At 40.3% G+C, this 25,253-nt stretch overlaps 2 protein-coding genes across 2 annotated transcripts in view; both read right to left on the reverse strand.

Annotated features, from left to right (window-relative positions):
- SLC9A4 (solute carrier family 9 member A4) overlaps positions 1-7,994 on the reverse strand; it is a 33,171-nt gene extending 25,177 nt beyond the window's left edge. The window contains exons 1-2 of the mRNA XM_054384360.1: positions 7,733-7,994; positions 3,880-4,343 (exon numbers count right to left, since the gene is read on the reverse strand). Coding sequence (XP_054240335.1) covers positions 3,880-4,343; positions 7,733-7,970 — 702 coding nt within the window. The 5' untranslated portion in view covers positions 7,971-7,994. The remainder of the gene's footprint in view (positions 1-3,879; positions 4,344-7,732) is intronic.
- A 1,875-nt stretch (positions 7,995-9,869) lies between these two features.
- IL18RAP (interleukin 18 receptor accessory protein) lies at positions 9,870-23,758 on the reverse strand. The gene is made up of 10 exons (XM_054390236.1): positions 23,635-23,758; positions 22,209-22,473; positions 21,936-22,110; positions 20,380-20,554; positions 18,373-18,441; positions 18,028-18,148; positions 15,790-15,944; positions 14,834-14,971; positions 10,876-11,046; positions 9,870-10,243 (listed from the first exon to the last, which is right to left on the reverse strand). Exons 1-10 carry the CDS (start codon positions 23,756-23,758, stop codon positions 9,870-9,872), a joined length of 1,767 nt encoding a protein of 588 aa, XP_054246211.1.
- Positions 23,759-25,253: the final 1,495 nt, after the last annotated feature.

A 25,253-nucleotide genomic window follows, 5' to 3' on the forward strand; every position in this document is an offset into this window, starting at 1 on the left:
GTTTCAGGTGAGAAAATACCCAGAGCTGCTTTTTCCTGATGACTGTGTGTGAAATTAGACTTTTCATTAGATAAAGAAAAGAAGATTCATGTTTCCATGTTACTGTACCTGACATAGAGCTTTATATTGCAAAGCCTGTTTTCTCTCTATTCTCATTCTCTTGCAGACTTCAACCTCTTCTTAGGCTTTTGGTTCTTTATAAATGACTTGTGAATAAAACAAATTATCCTCAGCAAATGAGTTAGTAAGTTTTCCTCTCTTTTTCTAGGTCCCAAAGTGTCCATATGCTATAACTGAATTGGTATTAAAATGTAAGTGATGGAAATATGACATAATTTCCATTGTTTTGTAACATGCTCTGTGGGAGTAAATTGTTCTATGCAACATCCTGCACTGCATCATACAAGTAAGGCTCCATGCAACTGCTGCTTGGCTAAGTTACATTGTAGTGTTTATGCCAGTAAACGGAGTACTGATTCTTTATATGTCAGGAAAACCTGAATCTACTTAGAATGCCTTTGTTCACTCCAAAAGAAGTGATGGGTTGATACTTGGCCTCATTTAACAACTCTGAGAATGTCATGCTTTGGGTTTTTTGAGGGGACATTACCATATAGTGGTGTACCACTGAGTGGCTTTTAAAGCCAGGGAGAGGAAGAGAGAACGTGATGTTCTTGCCCGCAGGGGAACCTCCCCAGGGACCGGTCCCTGCTCCAGCTGTTTGTAGGATACAAGCATTGCACATACCATCCACACCAGAAGCACTAGAAAACAGGTTTTCAAGTTACTGCCCTAACCAGCAGCACAGGCAGCCCTGATTAATCTTCCTTTCCACCCTGATAACTCTTTGTTTAGAGTGCATTTAATTGCACTCTAAACAGCAGCAGGACAGAAAGTGTCTCCATGCTCCCTCCTAGTACCCATACACCCCAGTGGTCAAAGTCTTCCTCAGTGACATCAAAGAGTTAATTTCAAATCCCCTCAAATGAAGAAATTAGTTTTACTTGGCTCTTCGTTATGCAGTAGATTTCTTTAACTGCATACAAGGCAGGGAGGGCACACTTAGAGAAAACAGTCACTGCCACTTCATTTGGAGTGCAGCATGACATATAGATATTCTCAGTGCTTCTAAAATCAAATCTCAGAGATGAAGAAGTCAGGGAAAATATTCAGTTTCTTGATGCACACAGGTGCTCAGGTCCCATTGAGGCAGAAATGGTCTGTCTATGTGCAGAAGCAGAGCATCAGATGCCTGAAACACTTTTTAGCAAAATCTGTCCTCCCACTGTGCGCAGGTTTGAATAAAATCTACACTGAATTTACCATCACCACTGTTCTGAACAGGGCTTTGAAACTCCACTAATGTATGATGCATGATAGAACTCCTGAGAACTGAGGAGTATGAGAAAGGGTACAAATGGATAAAAAGGGTGAATTATCCACATTTGTTTTAGTCGCTTATGTCAAAGGCATAACTCCTAGATCATCATTCTAATAATACAATCTGTTATTTTTCTCTTTTTTTGGTTGTTTGGTTTATTTAATTCTTTGTTTTTTAATACCAGGCTATTGAACTAAATGTAGGAGAGGCAGCCATTGTTGCTTCAAATGTCATATACAAGTTCAGCAAAATTCATACCAGTTTTTCCTTATGGCAAAAAAAAAAAATCAAGCTGATAAGCAGACTGGAAAGAACCAGGGGATATTTATATTTAAAATAATATCTTGGTGATATTATCTTTTTAAACACATAGAGTTAACTCAAACAAAACGGTTAAGAGAGAAGCAAGAAGGAAATGGTAAGATAAAGCACCTGAGATAAACAGTTTTAAAGCCTTTTTAAAAGCAAGGTGGGTATCCTATTGGGCTCCATCCAGGTGACAAATACTTCAGTCTTTCCAAACAGGAAGCTAGGTAGACATTTTGAAAATTTGAATGTCTGGAAAATGGATGAGAATAGTGCAGGAGCTATAAATGATTGCAACATAGATGCTATGAGAAGACTCTCAAAGATGAGGGTGCATGGGACAAAGGGAACTTACAGAGGTGTAGCAAATATTCCCCACGTACATCTCTTTTAGCACTTCTGCTCATACACCTAGTGCTGCTGAGGAGTGCCTAAACACCGTTGCTCTTAAATGCTGTAACAGGATCCTGACTGAAAGCTCATATAAGCATCATGAGTTGGACCAACATCATAAATCAAAGCTGGGAACAAAAGTATGGCAAAGTGCAGAGCCAGTCAAAAAAGGGTGAAACAAGCTCTCCAGGCTTTTTGAGGTCTACAACTTGAAGGAATCAGAAAGACAAGTGGAAATGATAAATGCATTAGCGATTTTTTCATTACATCTATGACACATAAGCAATTTGCGTGTAAAGTTAAGTAACATTTATCCCTTAGTTCTACATCAACTCTACATCTTGGATTCACCAAGAGGAAGAATTTATGATCAACAGGCTATGGCTGCAAGAAATTAATTCATTCCTTTTCATTTTTTGCATTAATCATGAACTGCACTTCTCCAATGAGGCCTGTCAGCAATGAACTCTGTACAGATTTTACAAGCCTGTGTTATGCTGTACCTAACGTACAGCAGCATCTGGATAGTTTTATGTGATTTAGATTCTTGTGATTTAAATTCTGTAGAGATCTTATCTAGGAAAATTCCTTAACCTGCAGTTAACATGCAGCGCATGAGTAGTCCTGTTGGTTTCTAAGTAATTAATTTCCTGCTTGAAATTTTGCCCTGGAAAAATATGTATTCTCTAAGTGCATTTGTCAGTTGTGGTTTACAGTGAGAATTTCAAGTTGATCCAAGTTTTAGTAGAACTAATGAGAAAAGGGGACAAGGATTAGCAAAAGGAGCTCTGTAAATACATTTTCCTATTTAAAACAAACCAAAACCAACTAAAGAAATCCAAACAGAACAAAAAACAAACAAAAAAATCCAGACAAAAAACTCCAAAAAACCCACAACAGAAACAAAACCCAAACAACAACAAATAATAATAAAAAACACCACAAAAAAAAACTCCCACAAAACCCAAACAAACCAACCAACCCAAACAAAACCAAAAACAAACAAACAAAAAACCTAGCAAAATCAGTCTTATATCAGAAGCATGGTTTCTGGACACTTGAGGTAAGACAGCCAAGCTGAACCTTTGTTAGATGTTTTTACTGATAGAAAGAATTAGGCAAAGTTATGAGTGGCTTTTAGATTGAAATTCCTGTTTAAGGTCTCTGGGGAGCTTCCTAGAAAAGGCTAGGCCAAGCTGAACCTTTGTTGGATGTTTTTACTGATAGAAAGAATTATGCAAAGTTATTAGTGGCTTTTAGGTTGAAATTCCTGTTTAAGGTCCCTGGGGAACTTCCTAGAAAAGGGCTAGAGGAAGCAGTGTGGCCTCCAGCTCCAGAGGTTGTTGGTTGGTGGCTTTTGCTTGCTTTTTTTTTTTCTGCAGAGAGCACATGACGAAGCAGAGTCTCCTGTATTGTTACCTGTTTTGCCTTCAGTCTTTCAGCAGTACTATTTCCTATTTATTTGTTTCCACACTTAAAAACATTCCAAGGTCTTAGATGGATCCTACCAGAATAATCAGCTGTAGCATATCCATTCATTTCAGTGAATGCAAGAGCAAGATGTCATGTCCAATGTGTATGTGTATGCTCCCCTCTTCCAGCAGCTCTAAAACAATATGTTTCTGAAAGAGTTAGTATAAGATGTAATCTTTTCACACATTAAAATTACTTGTGTATAATGTACTGGAGTAATCATAAACCAAATAATGTATCTAGGATCTCCTTAGAGCTGCTCTTGCCCTGTGCCAAATAATCCTACCAGCCACAAGAACCCGAAGAGGGGAAGACAAGAAACTCACCACAGTTATGCCATCATTTAGCAATGACTCTCCGAAAATCATCATGTAAAGCTGCTCATTAACAGAGGCTTCCTCGAAAACTACCAGAGCTGCCACAGGATCCACAGCTGAAATCATACTGCCAAAGAGAAGGTTCTGCAGCAGGTTCAGGTCAGTCAGGCCAAAGGCTTCAATCTGGCAGATTCCGTAGAGGGAGAGACCAATTCCAAATGAATTTAGCAGAGATCCCAACACAGACCACCACAAGATGGATCCAAAGTTTTCAAAAAATGGGCGGGTTGGCATGAAATAACCCTCCTCCAGGACAATGGGTGGAAGGAGATACAAGAAATAAATACTTGTATTCATCACTGGTGGAGATTTATGATGAGAAGCAAAGATGACAGCTCCCACTAGTGCTCCAATGGCAATTAAGATGCAGCTTTCAGGCATGAGTCTTGGTAATCGGTGATAGAGATGGAAACCTTAAATAAAACATTATGTTTAAATTAACCTGTTGTCAGACACATGTTTTTTCTGCCTTTGAATCTTTTGCTTTCAGACAGCAAGGGTTTCTTCCTGGGATCATGAATGTAAAAAACAATCAGAACTGTTCTCTTTGAAATTAAATGTTCCAAGACTTATATTGCTAAAGCAGGGGAAGAGTTTGGTCATGGGTGTCTTCTCTTCCTGTTCCCCAGCTCTCCATCTCCAAGCAAGTGTGCCAAAGAACCATAGAATTACAGAATGTTAGAGGTTGGAAGGGACCTCCAGGGATCATTGGATCCAACCTTCCTGCCAAAGCAGGATCACTTGGGTAGTCCACACAGGAATGCATCCAGGCAGGTTTTGAAAATCTCCAGAGAAGAAGACTTCACAACCTCTCTGGGTTCCAGTGCTCTGTCAGCCTCACTGTAAAGAAGTTTGTCCTCATGTTGAGGAGAAACCTTCTATGTTCACGTTTGTATCCATTGTTCCTTGTCTTATTACTGTGCACCACCGAAAAGAGCTTGGTCCCCTCCACCTGACAACCACCCCTCAGATATTTATAGACACTGATCAGATTGCCTCTCAATCTTCTTTTCTCAAGACTAAACAGGCCCAGGTTTCTCAGTCTCTCTTCATAAGGGAGATGGTCAAGTGCCCTAATCACCCTCGTGGCTCTCCATTGGACTCTCTCCAGCAGATTCCTGTCTCGCTTGAACTGGGGAGCCCGAAATTGGACACAGTATTCCAGGTGTGGTCTCATCAGGGCAGAGCAGAGGGGGAGGAGAACCTCCCTAAACCTGCTGGCCACACTTTTCTTGATGCACTCCAGGATACCATTTGCCCTCTTGACCACAATGGCACTTTGCTGTCCCATGGAGAACTTGCTGTCCACCAGCACTCCAAGGTCTTTCTCCATGGGGCTGCTCTCCAGCAGGGTAACCCCTAACCTGTACTGGTTCATGTTGTTATTCCTCCCCAGGTGCAGGACCCTGCACTTGTCCTTATCGAACTTCATGAGTTTTACCTTCACCCAGCTCTCCAGCCTGTCCAGATACCATTGAATGGCAGCTCAGCCTAACAGGGTGTCAGCTACCCCCACCCCCAGTTTTGCAAATGTACTCAATAATTTGGAAAGAAATTATTCTTCAAGAATCCTTGGTGCCCAACCACTGCTGCCAAACCTCTGAGGCACAGTATTGTCTGTTCATCTCAAAGAGATGGATGCTGGTTTTGGGCACCCAGAAACCTGCAGAAGCCCAAGGGAGCACGGAGCATCTCAGATGCTATTGTCTGCTCCACTCTACTGCCAGCACTCTCCTGAAGCATTGCATGGACTCCAGATGATCCACAAAGAGAGTGAATATTCATGAACAGCAAAATATCTAAAGCAGCAGAAATCAAGCCACATAAGGTTTTGTATAAGCTGATTAAACTTGCTCTTCTGGGGAGAATGCTGCTCCTACATAAGGTAAACATTTTGTAAAGAAGTTTATGAGTTAGCTCACTGAAACAAAACCAGTGATTACAGAAGAGCTGAAAGAACTATCAAGAGTCAGCAAATATCTGAGAAAATAATCCATCCTGACAGATTCTTTTTTTTTCATCACCAGAATAAAAGCTGTCTAAACTAGGAAATTAAGCAGGACAAAGATTTTTCCAGACAGAAAGATTCAGCTTGCACCAATACAGCCAAATTCTCTTCCATACCCCAGCAAGAAGTCGTCACATCCAAAGCGCCTGTTTGAGCACTGCCTGGGAGAAGGCTCATTGACATGAGCCAGAGCTCAGGAGGAGCATCACAACACTGACATGGTATGCACAGTGACACACAGATTCCTGACACGGTGCTTGTCAGTTTACCAGCATCAATGTAGCCAACTTGTTTGACAGAGAAAGGGCTACACTTAACATACATATATGTTGTGGGTGTGAATCTCCTTCTGCCCACTTTGATGTGCTGCTACTGCAACTGAGTTCAAACAATTCTTCCTGTATGACAGAATACCATTGACAACAAGGCTAAGAAAATGTCTATGGATGGTTCATCTAGTTGCTATAAACAGCACTGTGTAATCATATTGCAGCTTAGAGGTGCCTCAACTGGGAATGTAAGGAATTGTTCATCATTTAGAAGAAGAATGAGAGTGAGACAGATTATGAAACCTATAAACCCAATGGCTATTTCCATGACTGAAGCTAGGTCAGCTGTCATAACTCTGCCAGCGATTAGCACGATTGCCTTTCTGTGAGCCTTGAATTATTAATTTTCAAAAGTAAAGGAAAATAAAAATATTTTTATGAATTTTGAAGTAATTTATTTAGTAGACTATTTTTTAAAAAAAGTATGTTATGATCATAACTCTACTCATCAATTTTTTTCAATGAAAAAAAAAAAACATGTCCAAGTCTTTTGTCAGTTTTAGAGAAGAAAAGGATTGTTTTTCCTTTCAAGATTTCAACAGTGCTTCTTCACTGAAATCTTGAAATCAAAAAATAAGATAATACTTGAATAAAACACAGTTTGCAAAGCTTTTTTCTTTGAGTAGCCAAAATATTCAGAGCATCTCTTCCAAGAAGATTTAAAGTCAGCAGCTTCATAATTTTCATCAAAACCAATATTTTTGGAAAACTCTCAGCTAAGGAACAGGTCTGCTTGGGAGGCATCACACATTTCATCTAAATTATCAATTTCTTACTCAAAACAAGAATGTAGAGTAAATGTGCCTTATGGCAAGTTCTCTGTTTTCATGAATGATGAATAAAAATTGCTTAATATGCTCACTGCTAGCACACTCTGCAGATGCAATAACAATAAAATTGATTTGTGAAAATTTTTACTTTAGCAATGAAGACGTTTGTATATAGGAGCTGGATTGAGACCATCAGTTATTATGAAACTGGCAAATCGTGGTCAACTGTAATAGTCTTTGAAAATGGTATAACTATGACATGAAAAATGTTTATCTTCATGCCACCTCTAGAAAATCCTCAGTCCCACCTACCAGCCTGTTGTATAGGAATGTTTGAAAATTCCATGGGAGATCGAAAGAGCAAGGCTATCACATGTATGCATCTCTTCACATTATTATCATCTTCTTCATGCATTTGATATAGCTGCATTAATTCTAAATGGTCAAAATAATTTAGCCCAGCTATACAGACATTCAAGACACATGGTGAGCCATTTTTACTGCATTAATTGCAGTCCCAGTTGCCTTCCTTTATTCAGATGTCATTGTCATGGTAACGAACCATGACCTCTTTTGAGGTCAGAAGATGTAAAAACAATTCCAGCTACAAAAACTCATGGAATATACATAGCTACGTGGTACATTTTTAACTTCTCACCAAGGTAGTGGTACCCAAGATTCCATTTTCTACTTACCTATTTTTGCAAGAGAGGCAAGGAGGATCCAAAGAGTAACCTCACAGGGAATTTGCACATAGTCATAGTCCAGTGTGAAGACATGTAGCCTCATATCTTCTGAAGAGCCAACAGCCTCATCATCACTCTTGCTTAGGCTGGGCTCATCCACATCAGCAGCAGCAGAACAGCCTACCAGACTCAACAGTGACAGCAAACAGTTCAAAAGCTTTGCATGTGCAATCAATGCAAAGGCCATGTCTGGGGCTGTGACTATTTGACTGCAGATGGAGCATGCAGTGGGTAGATGAAAGTATGCAACACTCACACTTCTTGATTCACGCTGCTCATTGCCATGGTCGCTTCTTCCTCAGGGTTGCTTCATTTACCTATTAGAGGTCATTCTAAAAGCCCCAGTGTGCCTGTCCTCTTACTTTTGTTACAGACAAACCTGGAGTTTGTATGAACGTACCGGTTCTGCAGGTTCCTCTGCCCCAGCTAAACCTTGGCCACAGCATCACACTGTGAAGAAATAAAAAGCCCTTTCCAACCAAATTACTTATGCAGCCGCTTGGATTTCTTCCCACGGAAAAAAAAAAAAAGGGGGAGGGAAAAAAAAAAGAAAAGCAGATGCAGTGCAAACGATTCAGGCAGCAAGGGCAGCACTAGTGAATAGCATCAGCTGGATGAGATGGTGGCACTCTAAGCAGGCAGGACATCCTGTTTCACACTTGCTTTCCTGCCCTCACTCCCCGTCTTCCACTCCAGAGCAACTGGCGCCTCAGGTACCACGCTTGCCACTGCTCACCGGTCCTGTCTTGCTCGGTAACAAAACTCGTTGTTGTGTAAATAAATGGACTCTGCAGGGCTTACAGTAGGGACATCTGGTGGAGGACTATGCAAATGACGTTCTCTTTTGGAAACCAGTTTTCTCTCTTAAATACATCTATGTAACTTACAGACTCATAGAATGGTTTAGGTTGGAAGGGACATTAAAAATCATCTATTTCCAAGGCCCCCCCTCCAAACACCAGTAGAAAGAGGAAGGTCTGAGTCACTTCATGTGTCTGAAACTGGATCTTTAGTTCTCTTGTATTCAATATTTGTTTTACTCACGCCTGCAAGGCATTTGCTGGACAACCAGATTATCCTCCTTCAACATGACATTCAACGTTATGCAGCATGTTTTTAAAAGTTCAGTCTCTTCTCCACAAAAACTACCATTTGATAACCTAAAGGCCAAATTAAGTCAGCATAACACCAAATCAGTGTCTGTCCTACTCAGATTTTCTTAACACTAATCATTGCATTTCACTTAGCCACAGCAATACACACACAAACTGCAAGATGTCTCGAGTGTAAGTGCTATGAACCCCAGAGAGTTGGCAGCCAGAGGACTCGAAAGGAGAGACTTCAGAGTCCCTGGAAGTCTACCAGCTGTGACTACCAGGAATTAGATTTACAACTGCAACACACCCTTAATACTAACAGGTACAGTGGGACTGATAAGTGACCAGCAACAGAGAGGATCAGCAATGTGAAGACATCTCTGAGTGTGAAGTGTTTCAGAACTGGCAGGTTATACTTTCTCCCATTGCAGGAAGGATGGAGGTGCCTGGGATCAGCCCTGACACAGTGCTCCTTCTTTTCTCAACCTCGTCAGCATAACCAGTTGTAGCAGTCTCCCATGGTACTTCCTTGGTGCTTCCACAAGAGAAGCTAATTCATTTAAAGAGGGTGGATTTGTCCCACTAGACCACACAGGACTTCAAAAAACTTCAAGCTTCCTCAGAGTTCCCCTGTTTAATCATTTTCTAGAAAACAAGTATGAAAATATTCCGTAAGAAATACAATGCACAGAACAAAACATTCATGTGTATGTTTCAAAACCACAGCAAAAGAATGTAACAGTTTTAAAAATAATAAAATTAAAAATGTATGAGGGATAGCTCACATTTACAGTTGTGTGCAGCGCCACTCAGTTTTACTGTGGGGTTTCGTCACTCTCATGCTGCAGTCCTTCTCAATGTTTTGGAGTGAGCTCTTGCTCACTGTGTCTCACCGTAGTGCCAGTCCACAGTGGTCAGCTGATGCGGAAGGTCTTTCACAATCACATCACCGCTCCTGAGTCTGCTGTGATCCCTCTGTGAGATTTCTGTTATCGATACACTAGGCTGAATAACCTTTGAAAGAAGCCCTTTAGGCTGCAATTTTCCATCATCTTAGTCATTTTCACTGGCATGTGGTAATGCATATATTTCCAGAACTTCTTGTCTGGAGCAGTAGAAATAGAAGACTTCCACGTAACTACTGGTAAAATTCTAAGAGCTTTCTTCACTTCAGCAGGCAAAGTCTCTGGCTCTTGGAAAGGCTGGAACTTTATTAAGACCAGTTTGATCTTTTTGTCTTCCAATGCACAGTTCACCGCTGCCTGTAGTTCAAAGATGCTTGATCCGTTGACATAGGCTGGGCTCAAAATAATTATTACTCGTCTGCTTTGTTTAATAGCTGTAACAACTTCATCTGTATACACTGGAGAAATATTGGCAATCATTACTGCTTTCTATAATGTGGTATTTATTTTCACAGTTCGTTTATCAACAGCTTAAACCCAAAAATAACAAAATCCAGAAATATGGATGCTAAGCAATCACATAACCCCTAGAAATGAGTTTTCTATCAGAGAGTACTGCAGCCGTTCTTAAGCAGCCTGGACAATACAACTTGCTGCTCAGGAATGGGAGGACACAGCTGGAACTCCGCTGCTACTCAAACAGGGTCTCAAGGTACACTTTGACCTCTCCCAGGGACAGGTGCTGAGGGCTTTCTAATTACTCCAGGCATCACTGACTAAAGTTGCTCAGAAAGTAACTACTGAAATATTTGAGGTCTTTTTTTTTTCAGGACTGGAGTCTGCTTGCAATTAAATTCTTGGATAAGAAGCTTTGTTTCAGCCTTGTGGCTCCCCAGTGACCACACATTCAGATGTGTGTGTGCCTCAAGTGCAAGGGCCAGATATAAATATCAAAACACAATGAGATTTGAGCAGAAACTCCAGTACAAAAAAATAAACCATTTACCAATCTGGTGCAGAAGCCTTTTTGGAAAGCAAAAAACAATTTTATAAAGAACTGAATATTTTCTGCTATCCACAGGAACCTTACCTCCTCCTGGAAGAATATCTCTTTCAAGAATGCATAACTTGTATCCATATTTATTTTCCAGTATGTCTGGAAGAAGCTCCAGGGCAAATCTTTCCTCACTAATTAAAGCAGATTCATTTTCAGAAGAGTCTAATTTTGCATAGGACACAAATGCATCAAATTTTTTGCCATCTGAAAGAAATAAATAAGCAACAAGGTATACATTAACAAGTCTGTCTGGAGCATTCAGCTTCTTACTTAATGCTCAGTTTCTATTTATATTTAAACAGGTGTAACACAAACCTAAAATTATCTCCTGTCCATGAAGTGCATCCAGTGACTCAATGCCAATCCTTTCTCCTCATTGTCTTGCATATTTTTGTAGACATATACAAAGGAACTACATATGAATAGTGCAAGGAATTTAAAATCGGACATTTTCCTGCATTTTCACAAATGCGATCCAGTTTTTACCAGTGGAAGACTTGGCCCTTTCCAGGCAAATTCTGTATTGTAGGGAATAATTCCCATTCTTTTCTCTCATTTGCTCCAGTGCTGGTTCCAAAAATACTCTCAACAAGCAATGTATTTTGAAAACATAGTGAATTTTGAAGGAACAATGTTCTTAGATACCAGTTGCTTGCAAAAGTTATGTTATTTTCATACACTGTTATGCTTGTATTCAGAGAGACTGATGCAAGTAGCAAAGCCCAAATCTCATTCAAATATCAGCTCAGATGCTGAGTACTCTCCAGTTACTGAATGTTTTCTTCAGTATCTTAAAATAATGTTTGTGAGGTGCAGATGAAGAAATACATAAAACTCTTCTCAGCTTTGCAACACTCTGGTACCAATGATGTCAGTTAGGCCCATCCTTAACTACAAGCAAATATTATCTGTTTGCAAAATAAAATTTGAAGTGCGCTTGAGAGAGGAGGAAGGAAAACAAAATGAGTTGCTGTTGATAGCAAAAGGCACAGTGGACTCAGTCCAGCTCCCCATATGTAGTTGCTTTGATGTCATTTAAAGAGTCTTAAGGTTGATAAGGCGGCCAGATTTGACAGGGGAACTATTGGAGACTCAAATCATTTGGAGTGGCAGGACATCATTGAACAGTAAAAATGGCATCAGATACCTACGCTCCCTCAATTGAGTTGTATAATATGTTGATACAGATAATAGAAACCAGGAAGAAATTCAGCCTAGTGTAGACTTCTGCTGTGTCCTACACTCCACTGTGTGCATGCAGTTGCAAAATGAGCTGACAAGCTCTCCAGATTTTACTGTATTGACTATATCTTCATTGCACAGGAAGGCACTTACATCCAGCACAGACCTAAAGGATGGTGCTGAGTATCACCCTGTGCCTGAGTCTTAACTTCCTGATTTCTATTCCTAGACTTAAGATCAGAAACCTGAGCTAAATTTATCAGGGTTCCACAGGATCTAGAAGAGTCTACATAGATTTCAGGGAAGTACATATGACAGGATGAGGGAGCTGGTTGATCAGCCTGGAGAGGAGAAGTCTTTGAAGACACCTAATAGTGGCCCTCCAGTACCTGAAAAGCACCTATAAGAAGGCTGGAAAAGGACTGTTTACAAAGGTCTGTAGTGACAGGACAGGGGGAAATGGATTTAAATTAGATTTAGGTTGGGCGTTGGGATGAAGTTCTTTACCGTGAGAGTAGTGCAACATTGGAACAGGTTGCCCAGGGAGGTAGTTGGGGCCCCATCCCTGGAGATATTCAAGGTCAGATTTGATGAGTCTCTGGGCAACCTGGTCTAATGGAGGATGTCCCTGCTCACTGCAGGGGGGTTGGACCTTTGGAGGTCCCTTCCAACCCAAACCATTCTATGATTCTATGAAAAGCTAATGATATTCATGAGCTGGGGTTGAACTGCTACACTCAGAACCATCACATTGCAGAAAGTATGTCATCAAAACATAGGTGTGCAGGTTAGGTTTAGAGACCAAGGGTATGATTAGACAACACAAACTGTATCTCTGCTCATCGCCTCTCCTCCTGGCCACAAACCTCCACCACTTCCTTCTACTGGTGCTGAAGCTCCTGTGGTAATACAGGAAGCCAATTCACTTTGCTAGCTACTCACTGTCATTTGCTGAATTAATTTTCTTCCAAGCTGAGATAATTTATGCCACCAGCTAGTGGCATGCAGTCCTAGTGCAGTACTTGAAGGTGGGACAGTAGGTTACTAGATTGGTTTAGCTGAACTTTGTTTCAACTACATCCTTTGAAAAGTTTTTAAATTACAGTAAATTTTACTACAAGCTAGACATTCCTCATTTCACCCACAGAGGTCACTGTAATCTTATTAGACAACAATCAATTATAGACACACCATTTTTCTTTATAATATTACAATTACCAAAGCAAGTTAAAAACATGTACACATTAAACACCACTAGGCTTTTTCTTTTTCCCCAGAGCTGTACATGACTATTACAACCCAAGGAACTTTAGGCACATTTAAGATGCTCTAATGGTGGGAAATGAAGAATACCTAAGTTAGGCAAAGTGACTGCATACGTGATTCTATGATGCTTCTGTACTGCACTCTATGATCAGCAATTCTCTGATTTGCACTAAGGGGGATGGAAGAGAAGAAATGATGGAAAGAAATGGTAAAAATAAGTCATTATTGCTGCTTTGCTGCTCTATAATCAGACTTTTTCAGAACTCAGGCTCCTTGATATACATCCACATGAAGTGAGAAGGACATAATCCTGCAGGTGATTTTCTGGCCAATCATTGTAGGCAGAAAACTGTCTGGGTAGGCACAGTTGGTCTGAACACTACATACCCCATGCTTTAAATGGTGCTGTGTGCATGTAGTACACAAGAATCAGAGAGCAGGGCAGAGGCTGCCACAGTGGAGTCTAACAGCATCTTCAATGCACAAATTTTGGCAGGTTTGTCTCTGTACTACTAATATATGAGATGAGCTCTAAGGGGACTTTCCAGGGGTTCTTAAATCAATTTGTTACCAAACAGGGGAAATTTTGAGTGATTTCCCAAACCACTTTTGTCAGCTGCCTTAGAGCTCACAAAAATACTTTCCAAAGGGTAGCTGTCTCATTGTGTATGTATTTATAGATATCTAGACACAGTTATTCCATACACAAGTTTAATTACATATACATATACAAGCACAAAAGCCAATTCAGACACCTGAGTTGCATCAGGGTTCAAGAATTTGTAGAAAAATTTCCTTGAACATGTATTATCAGATTTCTTTCAACCCATGTATGAAAATTAAATGGTGCATTCTTCGAAATAGGCATTATAATTTCTGATACATTTTTAAACTGCCTACCATGCTGGAGGCCCATTTTAGCTGAGATGATGGGGTAATCTTGCTATGGAGATTTGAAATCTTGGAAACTGATCACTCTGATGTAAAAGTCAAGATGGTCCACGCAATTTTTAGAAAGGAAATGCCAATACATCCCAAATGTGCACTTGTCAGTTGTTGCCCTATATCATCTCATCTCTCTCTTTTTTTTATTCTTCTGATAAATGATTTGGCTTCTGGCGAATAATACAATAGAGTCTAGAGTCCTTCACACAGTTTTGCAAGGACATCTGATTCTTGTCCACAGGTTCTGTTGAACATTTTGGGGGAATGACATTAAAATATGGCAGATGCTTTATTATTCCCTCCAAAGGGACTGTCAAAATTCAGCTTCCTATTCTAATCCTCCATGAGTAAATTAAGACTCTTGTAAAAGGCTAAATGAAGCATTTTGGTTGCTGATACTTCCTCCACGTTGCTTGGCATTTTTTCCATCTGAATCCAATGAGCACCTTGCTACCTTTAACAGGCAAGGTATCAGCTCAAAGAGAAGACGGTCATTAAGAGAATTTAATTAAATGCTTAATTCACACTAGATTAACTCACATGGCAAAAGGCAATCAAAAAACATGGAGAAAATTAGCTAGTATACAATGCTTCTTACCTCCTAGGGTTTCATTGTGGACCAGATAACTTCGGTACGCCAGCACTATTTCAATCCGGTATTGGTAAATAAAGGCAGTGCACAAAAGGAGTGCAAATAGAGTAGAAATGGCACTACATAGGATGTGTAAAAGAAACACTGTAGAAAGAAAAGAGACTATCATCACTCAGGCTTTCCAAAATAATGTTGACACTCAGATGAAAAAGTCAGTGAAATGGGGGCAAACCGTCTCACAGTCTTTGTTCTTGCCTCACTAAGAAACCTCAGGGAAGTCAAGAATTCATTTAGCTGAAATACTTAACACACAGTTTCAATCTACCATCATGGACCTTTGAATGATTTCCCTTTGACAGTATGAAAAGCCAATTGGTGATGGAAAGCATTGACGGAATGCATAGAGGAAATGGTCTCTGTTACACCCAGCAAAGCTGAAAGCAATCACCGTTTGAAATGGAAAACTCTCATCAGAACACAGTTGCACACACTGCCCTGATGGAGACTTTCTGTGCCACTGAAATGATGAATCTCCACAGTAGTTTAATTCCTACATCTCTTCTGGTTTTGACCTTTACTTGAAAGGCTGCCACACTTATGTCTGTTACAAACATAAATATCCTATGGAAATCAAGCAATACTATTGCTTTCAGCAGCTCCTCTGCTTCACTTTATTAGATTGCCTATTAACGTTCAGAGATGCTACTCCTCTTCTTCCTGGTTACTCTCCAGCTTCCACTTGGCCCATCTGCCCACAGTAAGTCCCCAGATACCTCTACCCTTCTGAGCTATCCTCAGAATAATGTTCTATTCTATATAGTTGCCAACTCAAACTTTGCCTGCCCAGCTTCAAGAAACAACCACAGCTGGCTAAAAAGCCAGTGACAAGGAGGAATGAATTTGTAGCAGTGAGTAAATCAAAACCTGGACAAGGGTAGATGGTCATCCATTCATAGTTTTACCTCTCTGCTTTCTCTTGAGTTGGATCACAGCTGTGGCATTCCCGACCAAATTCTCAGCAAAACATGTGAAGTTGCTTCTGAGGTCCCTTTCAGTAACTGCTTTCAGTTTTGCAACATGAACAAGTGTGTGCCCCTGTAAACCTTTTTGATAAATGCTAAAGAGAAAAAAATATATATTTGCATGATACCTTTGCTGTTCATTCATACAACCCCCAACTGTCTTAAATTCAAAGAAAGAGGAGCTTGTAACTTCACAGAATCACAGAATTTCAAGGGCTGGAAGGGACGTGGAAAGATCATCTAGTCCAACCCAGCTGCCAGAGCAGGATCACCTATACCAGATTACACAGGAACACATCTAGGTGAGTTTTAAATATCTCCAGAGGAGGAGACTCCACAACCTCTCTGGGCATCCTGTTCCAGTGTTCTGTCACCTTCACAGTGAAAAAAAAAATTTCTCATATTTACATGAAACTTCCTATGCCTCAACTTCCACCCATTGTCCCTTGTCCTGTCATTGGGCACCACCAAGAAGAGCCTGGTTCCATCCTCTTGGGACTCACCCTTTACATATTTGTAAACATTGATGAGATCACCTCTCAGCCTCCTCTTCCCCAAGCTGAAGAGCCCCAGCTCCCTCAGTCTCTCCTCATACAGAAGATGTTCCACTCCCTTAATCATCCTCATGGCTCTGCGCTGGACTCTTTCAAGTACCTCCCTGTCTTTCTTGAAATGAGGGGCCCAGAACTGGACACTATTTCAGATGTGGCCTCACCAGTGCAGAGTAGAGGGGGAGGAACTTCTTAACTTTCAGCTTGAACTTTTAAGAGTGATGCAATATTCTGGTGTGGAACTTTCGTTTGGTTTTTAACATTCTGAGAAAATACTAACATCAAGGGTCTGCAGACTGAAAGGTTTATTCTTAATTCATCAGTTCAGCAAAATATTTATGCACTTCTCTTTTTAAATATATAGCCCCTTTTGTGCTTTTCTAAGATGTAAAAAATTTCCCTGAGAGGAATGCAGGGAAATGAAACATCAAAAAGGAGCCCTAGGAGAGGACTAGTTGGGCAAAAAGACTGAGCAGCACAGACTCTTGCACGGGCATGAAAAGCAAACAAAAGAAGATGGAAATAAAGGACAGAAGTATAGGAAATGAAGAGGTAGCAGAGAACTCCCTTTGGGCCTGAGTGAGAGTTATGTGGAACAGATCTGTGTCTGCAATCACTTGAGAATACCCAGGGTTTCTGAAGCTCAGTATTTCTCTTTGAAAGTCACAAGTACAGGCATCTCTGGGTGGTCCTGAAGGCAACTCACATCATGCCACTGTAAAATCACAGTCTACCATGACTTCACCTGTGTTAGCTCAAGATACACAGGGAAGAGCATGGGCAAGGATTCAACTTTTAGGGAAAATCTGCTGAGAATGTTTTATTTATTTGGTTATTTAAAAAATAAATAAATTGCACATGAGCAAAAAGATAAAAACGTGATTAAAAGAACACTTCAAAGCTAAACATTAAAATGTTAGGAAAATCCATTTTCCAATCTATGTCATGAGTGAGTGTGTGTACATGTGTGATATCATCATCTGTTAATTTTTCCCATATGACTCCTATTAAGAATTTGTTTGTAGCAGTGACAGCAGGGGTTTTGCTTCCTCTGGTGCACAGACAAGTTTTCCCATAAGGATGATTCAGGGCACTAGCCTCTGTTGCCTTCACTGTGTTTCTACCTCAAGTTAGGTACTACATAGTGAATGAGATAGGGAAATAAAGGAAGCAAAGGGAAGCATGGTGACTGTTTGGTTATCCTCAACTCATGGGAAGCTTTTTCTCTGCATGTTGCTTCTCTGCAGGGTCTGGTTAATTCATGTCAGGGGAGATTCCCGAAATTCATTGCTTCAGTTCCTCAGACTGACTCCATAAATACACCCCAACAACTGGGCATTCAATCTCCTTTCCATGTCCACACTACTGTTTTTACTGATGTCATTTATTTTCCACTCTGACAGTTCCAAAGATAGCTTGCGTGACTTTTGACTTCATGGCCATCAATATGTGCTTCTGTATGTGAAATGCATGTGCCTGTCACATGCTTATGGATATACACATTGATATGCTGAAGAACAGAGCCTTCTGAGTTTCTGCCAATAAAACGTATTCATAATGATGTAGAAGTATTTTTACAATTGTTGACTGTAGTAGTAATCAAAGAACTGGGTTGGTTTTTTCTTACCTTGTTTCCTGATTCAATTTTTCATTTATGTTCTCTTTGTTGTTTCTCTTCCATGTTACCCTCATCGGAGAATCTCTTTCAAACCCAAACTGTACACGACATTCCAATTCAAATGGCTTTCCTGCAACAAATTAGAACAGGAAAACCATGTATGAAGGTCACCAGAATATTTTTCTCTTATCTAGCCTGAGTTCTGCATAACACATGATGCTTCCTTTAATAGCCATAAAGTTATATATCAAGAAAAAAATATGTATTCAATATAAAATTGTTTTATCAAGCTCTTTTGCTATCTATCTCATTTAAACATTTTCTTTCACTTTTAGATAAGGAATCAAGACTCACCAAGCTCTGCTTCAAGGATCACCACACCATTAGGATACAAGAAGTTTGGTGGATGGATAGTGTTTTTTGCTGCAATCAACAGGAATATTATTACTAACTAAAATATTGTCATTAGTGCAGAAGAACAGAGAAAATACCTTCACATTTTTCTTTTCCAAATCTTAGACGGAATTTAAGCATCTAAGTTCAAGAAGATAATCTGCAGTTGCTGAGGTGTATGAGAGAGCACAGATAAGGATGACAAGGAAGTTTTGTCCACAAAGCTTATCTAACTACTCAAAGATCTGCTATCTCTGTTACGCTGAGGCACTGCCATATTACATGATCTGAGGAGCTCAGCATTTATCCTACATTTTAGATGGTTTAGGATTCAGACATTAGGGATCTCCCTTCCAAACCCCCCTGAAGGATGCAATCCTCATGTCTGTTCCCTGTTAAGTCACATTCCATGCCCAGTAAGCACACAGACCTCATTCAGAAGTACTTGTATTAAAATAACCATGTTCTTTTCAAAACAGTGGCTGCCAGAGGGCACAGATAATGACACTCATGGTTTGTACACCTACTAAGCAAATTACCCAGGCTCCAGTAAAACCACCTGAAGTGACTAAAACCCAGAGCTCCGATATTCTAGGAAAGCCCCGTACTGCAGGAAATGATGCCACATGACACTTCTTTTCTTTTTTTTTTTTAAATAAACTACAGCAGAGAAATGTATGCAAGATTCAGCGGGAGAGTATCATAGAATCATAGAATCAAGAGCTTGGAAGAGACCTCAAAGATCATCGAGTCCAACCTGTCACCCTACACCTCATGACTATCCAAACCATGGCACCAAGTGCCACGTCCAATCCCCTCTTGAACACCTCCAGGGATGGTGACTCCACCACCTCCCTGGGCATCCCATTCCACTGGCCAACCACTCTCTCTGTGAAGAACTTTCTCCTCACCTCCAGCCTAAACCTCCCCTGGCGCAGCTTGAGACTGTGTCCTCTTGTTCTGGTGCTGGTTGCCTGGGAGAAGAGACCAACCCCCTCCTGGCTACAACGTCCCTTCAGGTAGTTGTAGACAGCAATGAGGTCACCCCTGAGCCTCCTCTTCACCAGGCTAAACAGTTCCAGCTCCCTCAGCCTCTCCTCATAGGGCTTGTGATCAAGGCCTCTCACCAGCCTCGTTGCCCTTCTCTGGACGTGCTCCAGCAATTCAACATCTTTCCTAAACTGAGGGGCCCAGAACTGGACACAGTACTCAAGGTGCAGCCTAACCAGTGCCGTGTACAGGGGTACAATGACCTCCCTGCTCCTGCTGGCCACACTGTTCCTGATGCAGGCCAGGATGCCATTGGCTCTCTTGGCCACCTGGGCACACTGCTGGCTCATGTTCAGGCAGCTGTCGACCAGTACCCCCAGGTCCCTTTCCACCTGGCTGCTCTCCAGCCACTCCCATCAACATCATCTTCTATATCACAGTCAAGTGAAAAAATTGAAGTTCTCCTCCATGTCACAAGGAACCATTTTTTATCAAACTCTTACTTTTGCATAAGTTTCTAATTCAGGGACAGATGTAGAATTCAAATACACTGCTTTTGCCCACATTTTTTATGCAAGATTAGGACTTCTTCCACCTGGTATAAAAATATCTTCCTAAAACTCCCCATATGGTACACAGGAAACATAGGCACCAGTTGGAGTTTCATGAATTCTACTCCCATATCAAATCCTTTTGTAGATTGGATCCCCACTGTTAGAAGCTAAAATAAATCCAAGGCAGAATTAGATCTTGAAAATTATGATATTGTATGCTGTATGTCATTATTGAACATTAAAGATTCAAACAGATGTCCCAAGATGTCCTAAGAAAACTTGTAAGAAGATTAGAATGATCACGTAGCTAATTCAGTTTATGCATTCTTCAGAATGAGAGTCTGAACATGAGACATAAATAGGGTGGGAAAGAATAAAGAAAATGTCTTTTACTTCAGGTAATTTGAGTTATTATAGTACTGACCAATGACTTCCACTTTGACCATTGTTCTCATTGTCCACTTGGTAGCGTTGTCATACAGAATGTAATCACACACATACATCCCAGCATCTTTGTCATACGTTGGGTTCAAGTAGATTTCATTATGCTTAAGCTTTAGGCTTTGTCTTCTTTTAGTATGTTTTATCTGATAACCATCCTAATGAAAAGAAAAGAATGTCAAGAAATTAGAAGTACTTTTTTTTTTTTTTTGTCATTGCTGCTGTTAATAAATTACATTATAAGATATTTGGATAGGATTACCATGACAGTAAGGCTAAACCAGAGAGACAACAAACTGCTGGAGTGGGTCCAGAGGAAGGCCATGAAGATGATTAGAGGACTGGAACATCTCACTTATGGGGACAGGCTGCAAGAGTTGGGGCTGTTCAGCCTGGAGAAAAGGTGGCTCTGGGGAGACCTTACAGCAGCCTTCCAGTATGTGAGGAGTGCTTAAAAGAATCACAGAAATGTTCAAGTTGAAAAAGACCCTCGGGATTACTACATCCAACCGATAACCCTACTCTACAAGGTTCATCCCTAAGAAAGCTGGGAAGGGACATTTTTACAAGGGTTGTGGAGATGGGATGAGAGGGAATGGATTGAACATTGAGGAGAGTAAATTTAGACTGATTTAGATTTAGATTAGAAAGAAAGCCTTTACAGTAATGGTGGTGAGACACTGGAACAGGTTGCCCAGAGAAGTCATGGATGCCCCCTCCCTGGAGGTATTCAGGGCTAGACTGAATGAGGCCTTGAGTAATCTGGTTTAGTGGAAGATGTCCCTGCCAATGGGAGGGGGGATGGAACTAGATGATCTTTAAAGCTCCTAAAATTCAGTGGGCTTCGATCTAGATGAAGATAAAAGTATGACTCATTTAAAGTCTGGATGTAAAAGAAGAATAGCTTTGACCAAATAACAGAAACGTGAATACTAACAGGTAGCAAAAAGAACAATTGAAATTTCAGTTATTTCTATTTTGCTCACTTATAAAGGTCTAGATCCTTACAAACAGAGTAGGAATAAATTTTAGCTTGCAAGTATTTTAATGGCCATTTGAAAAAGTCAGTAATGTTTCAGTAAAATAGTGTTTCATTCAAAACAGGAGCCTTGGAAAGAACAATTCAAAAATTAGTCTTAAAAGAATGTTGTTTCTAACAAAGCCACTGTTTCTTTGGTATATTTGATATTTTCAGAACTTAAGATGTCCAAATAAAACTTCAAAATTTAAATTTTAGTAATATAGCAGATTTTTAAAGAACCTATTTTGATTTTTAACTACTTCACAATCTTAGCTAAAGAGAAAGTACTTCTAGGATTCTGTTTCATGGAATAATATTTTGGGTGTGGTGAATTTATTCAAAACTCTTACTTAAGGGCTTCATACATAGCAATTTCATATTCTACTTTTGGGCTGAGTTTCTCAGACTGCATCATCTGCCAAGGAAGAATTCAAGAACTTACAGTACTTAAGCATTAACTAGACCGAAAGCATTACCTCCACTGAGCTCTTTTGAATGCTCAAGAGAGTGATTCTTACCTTGTACCATTTTACATCTGACTTTTTTATGTGGCTGTAGCATTTTGTCCCAGGGCAAGTTATTGAATTTCCATTGCCAGCAAGAAGATATAGTATATTTGTGCCATAATCTGAACATTTTGCCGCCTTCTTTGTTTGAACCTCCAAAACAATTTTTAGACATGGGATTTTTTCCCTGAGTGATGTAGGGAAAAAGAAGTTAAACATGTAATACATGAACTGAACTAAACCAATTCTTCTATAGAAATATAAGCCTTTTGCTCTGCTACATACCATATCATGCAGACATACAGTCCAGAAGCACTGTCTTTTATTGGTTTAAACAAAAGTGCATCTGCTTGGAGAGCAGGATTAGAGCTTTCCTTGATAGCTTTCAGTGGCTCTTTATCTTTTTGACTCCAAAACCATTTCACCTTATGTTGCTTTAGAAGTGAGGTGTTGTAAATGTGTGAAGCATGTCCATCTGGTAAAGCACATCGTAAAACAAACTCTTCATCACTAATTGCACGATACCACAGAGGTTCAACATAGGAACATCCTGAAAAGAAGGACAACAAGATATCAGCACCCCACGAAAAACACATGCTCACCATGCTTAAAAACAAAATAACAACAAAAAAAAAGAGTTAAGAATACTATAAAAATACAACTTTGCCTTTCTTTGTGTTAAAGGATTTTTTATGTGACCACACGCTGGGCTACTAGAGAATTGCTTTCCTTAAACATGAAATCTGCCAATGTTCTCCAAAGTTTATTCAAAGATTTCCCAAGATTTTTAGTGACTGAAGATTTTCCCATGGGTGCTAACCTCAACTCTGTAGAAGAGCAGATGCAGCTGTTCTACCTCTCCTCAAGTTAATAAGAAATCATGGAATGTTTTGGGTTGAAAGGGAACTTTAAAAGTTAGCTAGTCCAGACCCTTGCACTTAGAAGTGACAGGGACTGATATAAACCTGAAGAAGTACCTGCTCACTGAACTCCCCATTTACGCTAAGATTGACAAGCATGGTCAGTGCTTGTCAATTGTCTCACTGCTTTGTAACCTTTCTCCTCTTAAGTTGCAGTTACTGTCACTAAAATGAAACAAATTTATGGATTCTGAAAGCTGTGAACACCCATTCTAACCCCAGATTTTCTAAAGGCTGACTGATCTTGCTATGCAAGCCCTCCTGCCAGTCAGGAGTTGGTAATCCTTGAAAGTATGGCAGGATTTCACTTCAACAGGAGGGGATGAAATCTTCGATTCCTCACCTGCACACCTGGGATACTCTGCAGTTTTGCCCACCTGGCACACGCTTTGCAGTTTCAATTTCTCTCTCTGATCTGAAATGGATTAAGTTTCTTCAGATAGATTGTGTGAGTAGAAGATTGATATATGGGGTCTCACTCTGTCTTTCTCTTTCTCCCCTGCAACAGGCTTGGACCATCTCTTGGAGGTTTCAAGGTATCACAGAAGCAATTCATTTGCTCCATTTGGTTCCCAGAAAGTTTCCTTTACATTTGCCATTTTCTTATCATTAGGGAAGTAAATCTGAACCACATTTAGGACAAACTGTATTACAAATACTTAAAAGGCTTGCTGAAAGGCTAGAGACCGCTGTTTGTCTGAACAGGCACAGGAAAAATTCATAGCAAATGCACTTTTCCCAGCTGTCAGAAAGCAACACAAATACCAAACATCACCAAAGCAGACTCTTACCTAACAAGTTAATATCTCTAACTTCTGCTCGACTGACAAAAAATGTTAGGATCCAGCACAAAGTGAGCATGGCTTTCTTCATCCATTTTGGTTGATATTCTAAGACATTTTCTTTAAGAATCATCTTGCTTTCTGTAAAAGTGGAAAACAGATTTATTTTTTCTAATATTACTCCAATAAGATAGATAAGGAATTACTTATTTTATTATGTAGCTCTATAAAACTTAGCAGACTCTCCTCCCTAGATATTGTGCTTTAGAACCAGGTTTGCAGCGCTGTTCCTGCTCATACCATTTCACAAAAATGCAGGATAGCTGACATTCAAGAATGTGCAACAGTAACTTGTATAGAGTTGCTTACAGATGGATTTCCAAGTTATACCTATGATGCAGAACTCTACATCTCTAGTGGAAATGCAGGTCTTTCAGCAGCTATTACTGTTAGGAGAGGAACCCATCATCTAAGATGAAAGACAAGATAGAACATAACTGCCTTTAGCTGATAACAACTATCAGCAACAGGCTGAGAAAGATGTAACTGGCCCCACAATTCATGGAGCTCTGTTGTATCTTGAAGGGAAACAAGCCCAGAGCGTGCAAACTGGATTCTTTTGGGATTAAATCAAATCTGCAGCCGTAAATTGCATTGAGTTCATGGGACTGTAGTAGAACCACGCACAAGTGAAATCCTCAAAACATGCACTGTGTCGACATCAGGTCTTTGCTTCTAACTCTTTTTCCCCAGGAGGCATGCTTCTAATGGGTTTTATTATCAGATAAAATGGACATACCTTAAGATGTTCATTAGGATGAGCAGAGCAATCTAAAAAATCCCTTGTGCACCACAGTACTGTGCTGCACTGATTCAACAACCCTTAACTGAGGGTTGTTAAGGGTCAGAGACCTACTGAACAGGGTAACATCCACATCATCATAAGGTATCAGCTCTGTGGTGTGACATCTGTGAGATGAGACCAGGAACACCCAGGGAATTTGAGAGCAGTTCTGCAAAGCACTCAGCGTCCTGTCCAGGGTGAAACCCCAAACCCACTGTATGAAGTGTTTTTCCTCTTCTGCTAAGAGATTTGATCTAAATCCTACAGTCTTCTCAGCCACAGGGCAAGAGGGAAGGCAGGCTGTCAGGCCAGGGCATTTAGTAAGAATATATCCAACACCTGTTTTTGACATATCTAGAGTGCCTGATTCAGGATCTCAGATGAGAAAAGGCCACATGCTATGCTGATGTTCACATTGTACAATGGAGGCCTCAAGGACATTTTTTCTTTGCTTGTTTGGCCACAGAGTGACTCTGCACTTTCACAGCTGCCAGAGAGGCACTGAGTCAGCCCAAGGGGTTAAAAGAAAAGGTCAGGCTTATCTGTTGTCTTTTGGCACATCATGCAAATCAGACATGACTCATAGAGGCAAGCAGCAAGAAAGCATTGAGTGCATACTGAGCTAGCAGCAGAGGTGAAGAAAACTCCCACTCTACTTTTTCAGGCAGTTCTTCAGAGTAGAGAGGAGCACTTGAGTCACCATTCTCTTCACCATGTCTCCATTCCTTGCAAGTCAATGGAACAATCTATTTTGACATTCAGAGGTCAGGCAGAGTAGGTTAAC

The sequence above is a fragment of the Indicator indicator genome, chromosome 1, assembly GCF_027791375.1.
Source record: "Indicator indicator isolate 239-I01 chromosome 1, UM_Iind_1.1, whole genome shotgun sequence".
Classification (NCBI taxonomy): Eukaryota; Metazoa; Chordata; class Aves; order Piciformes; family Indicatoridae; genus Indicator; species Indicator indicator.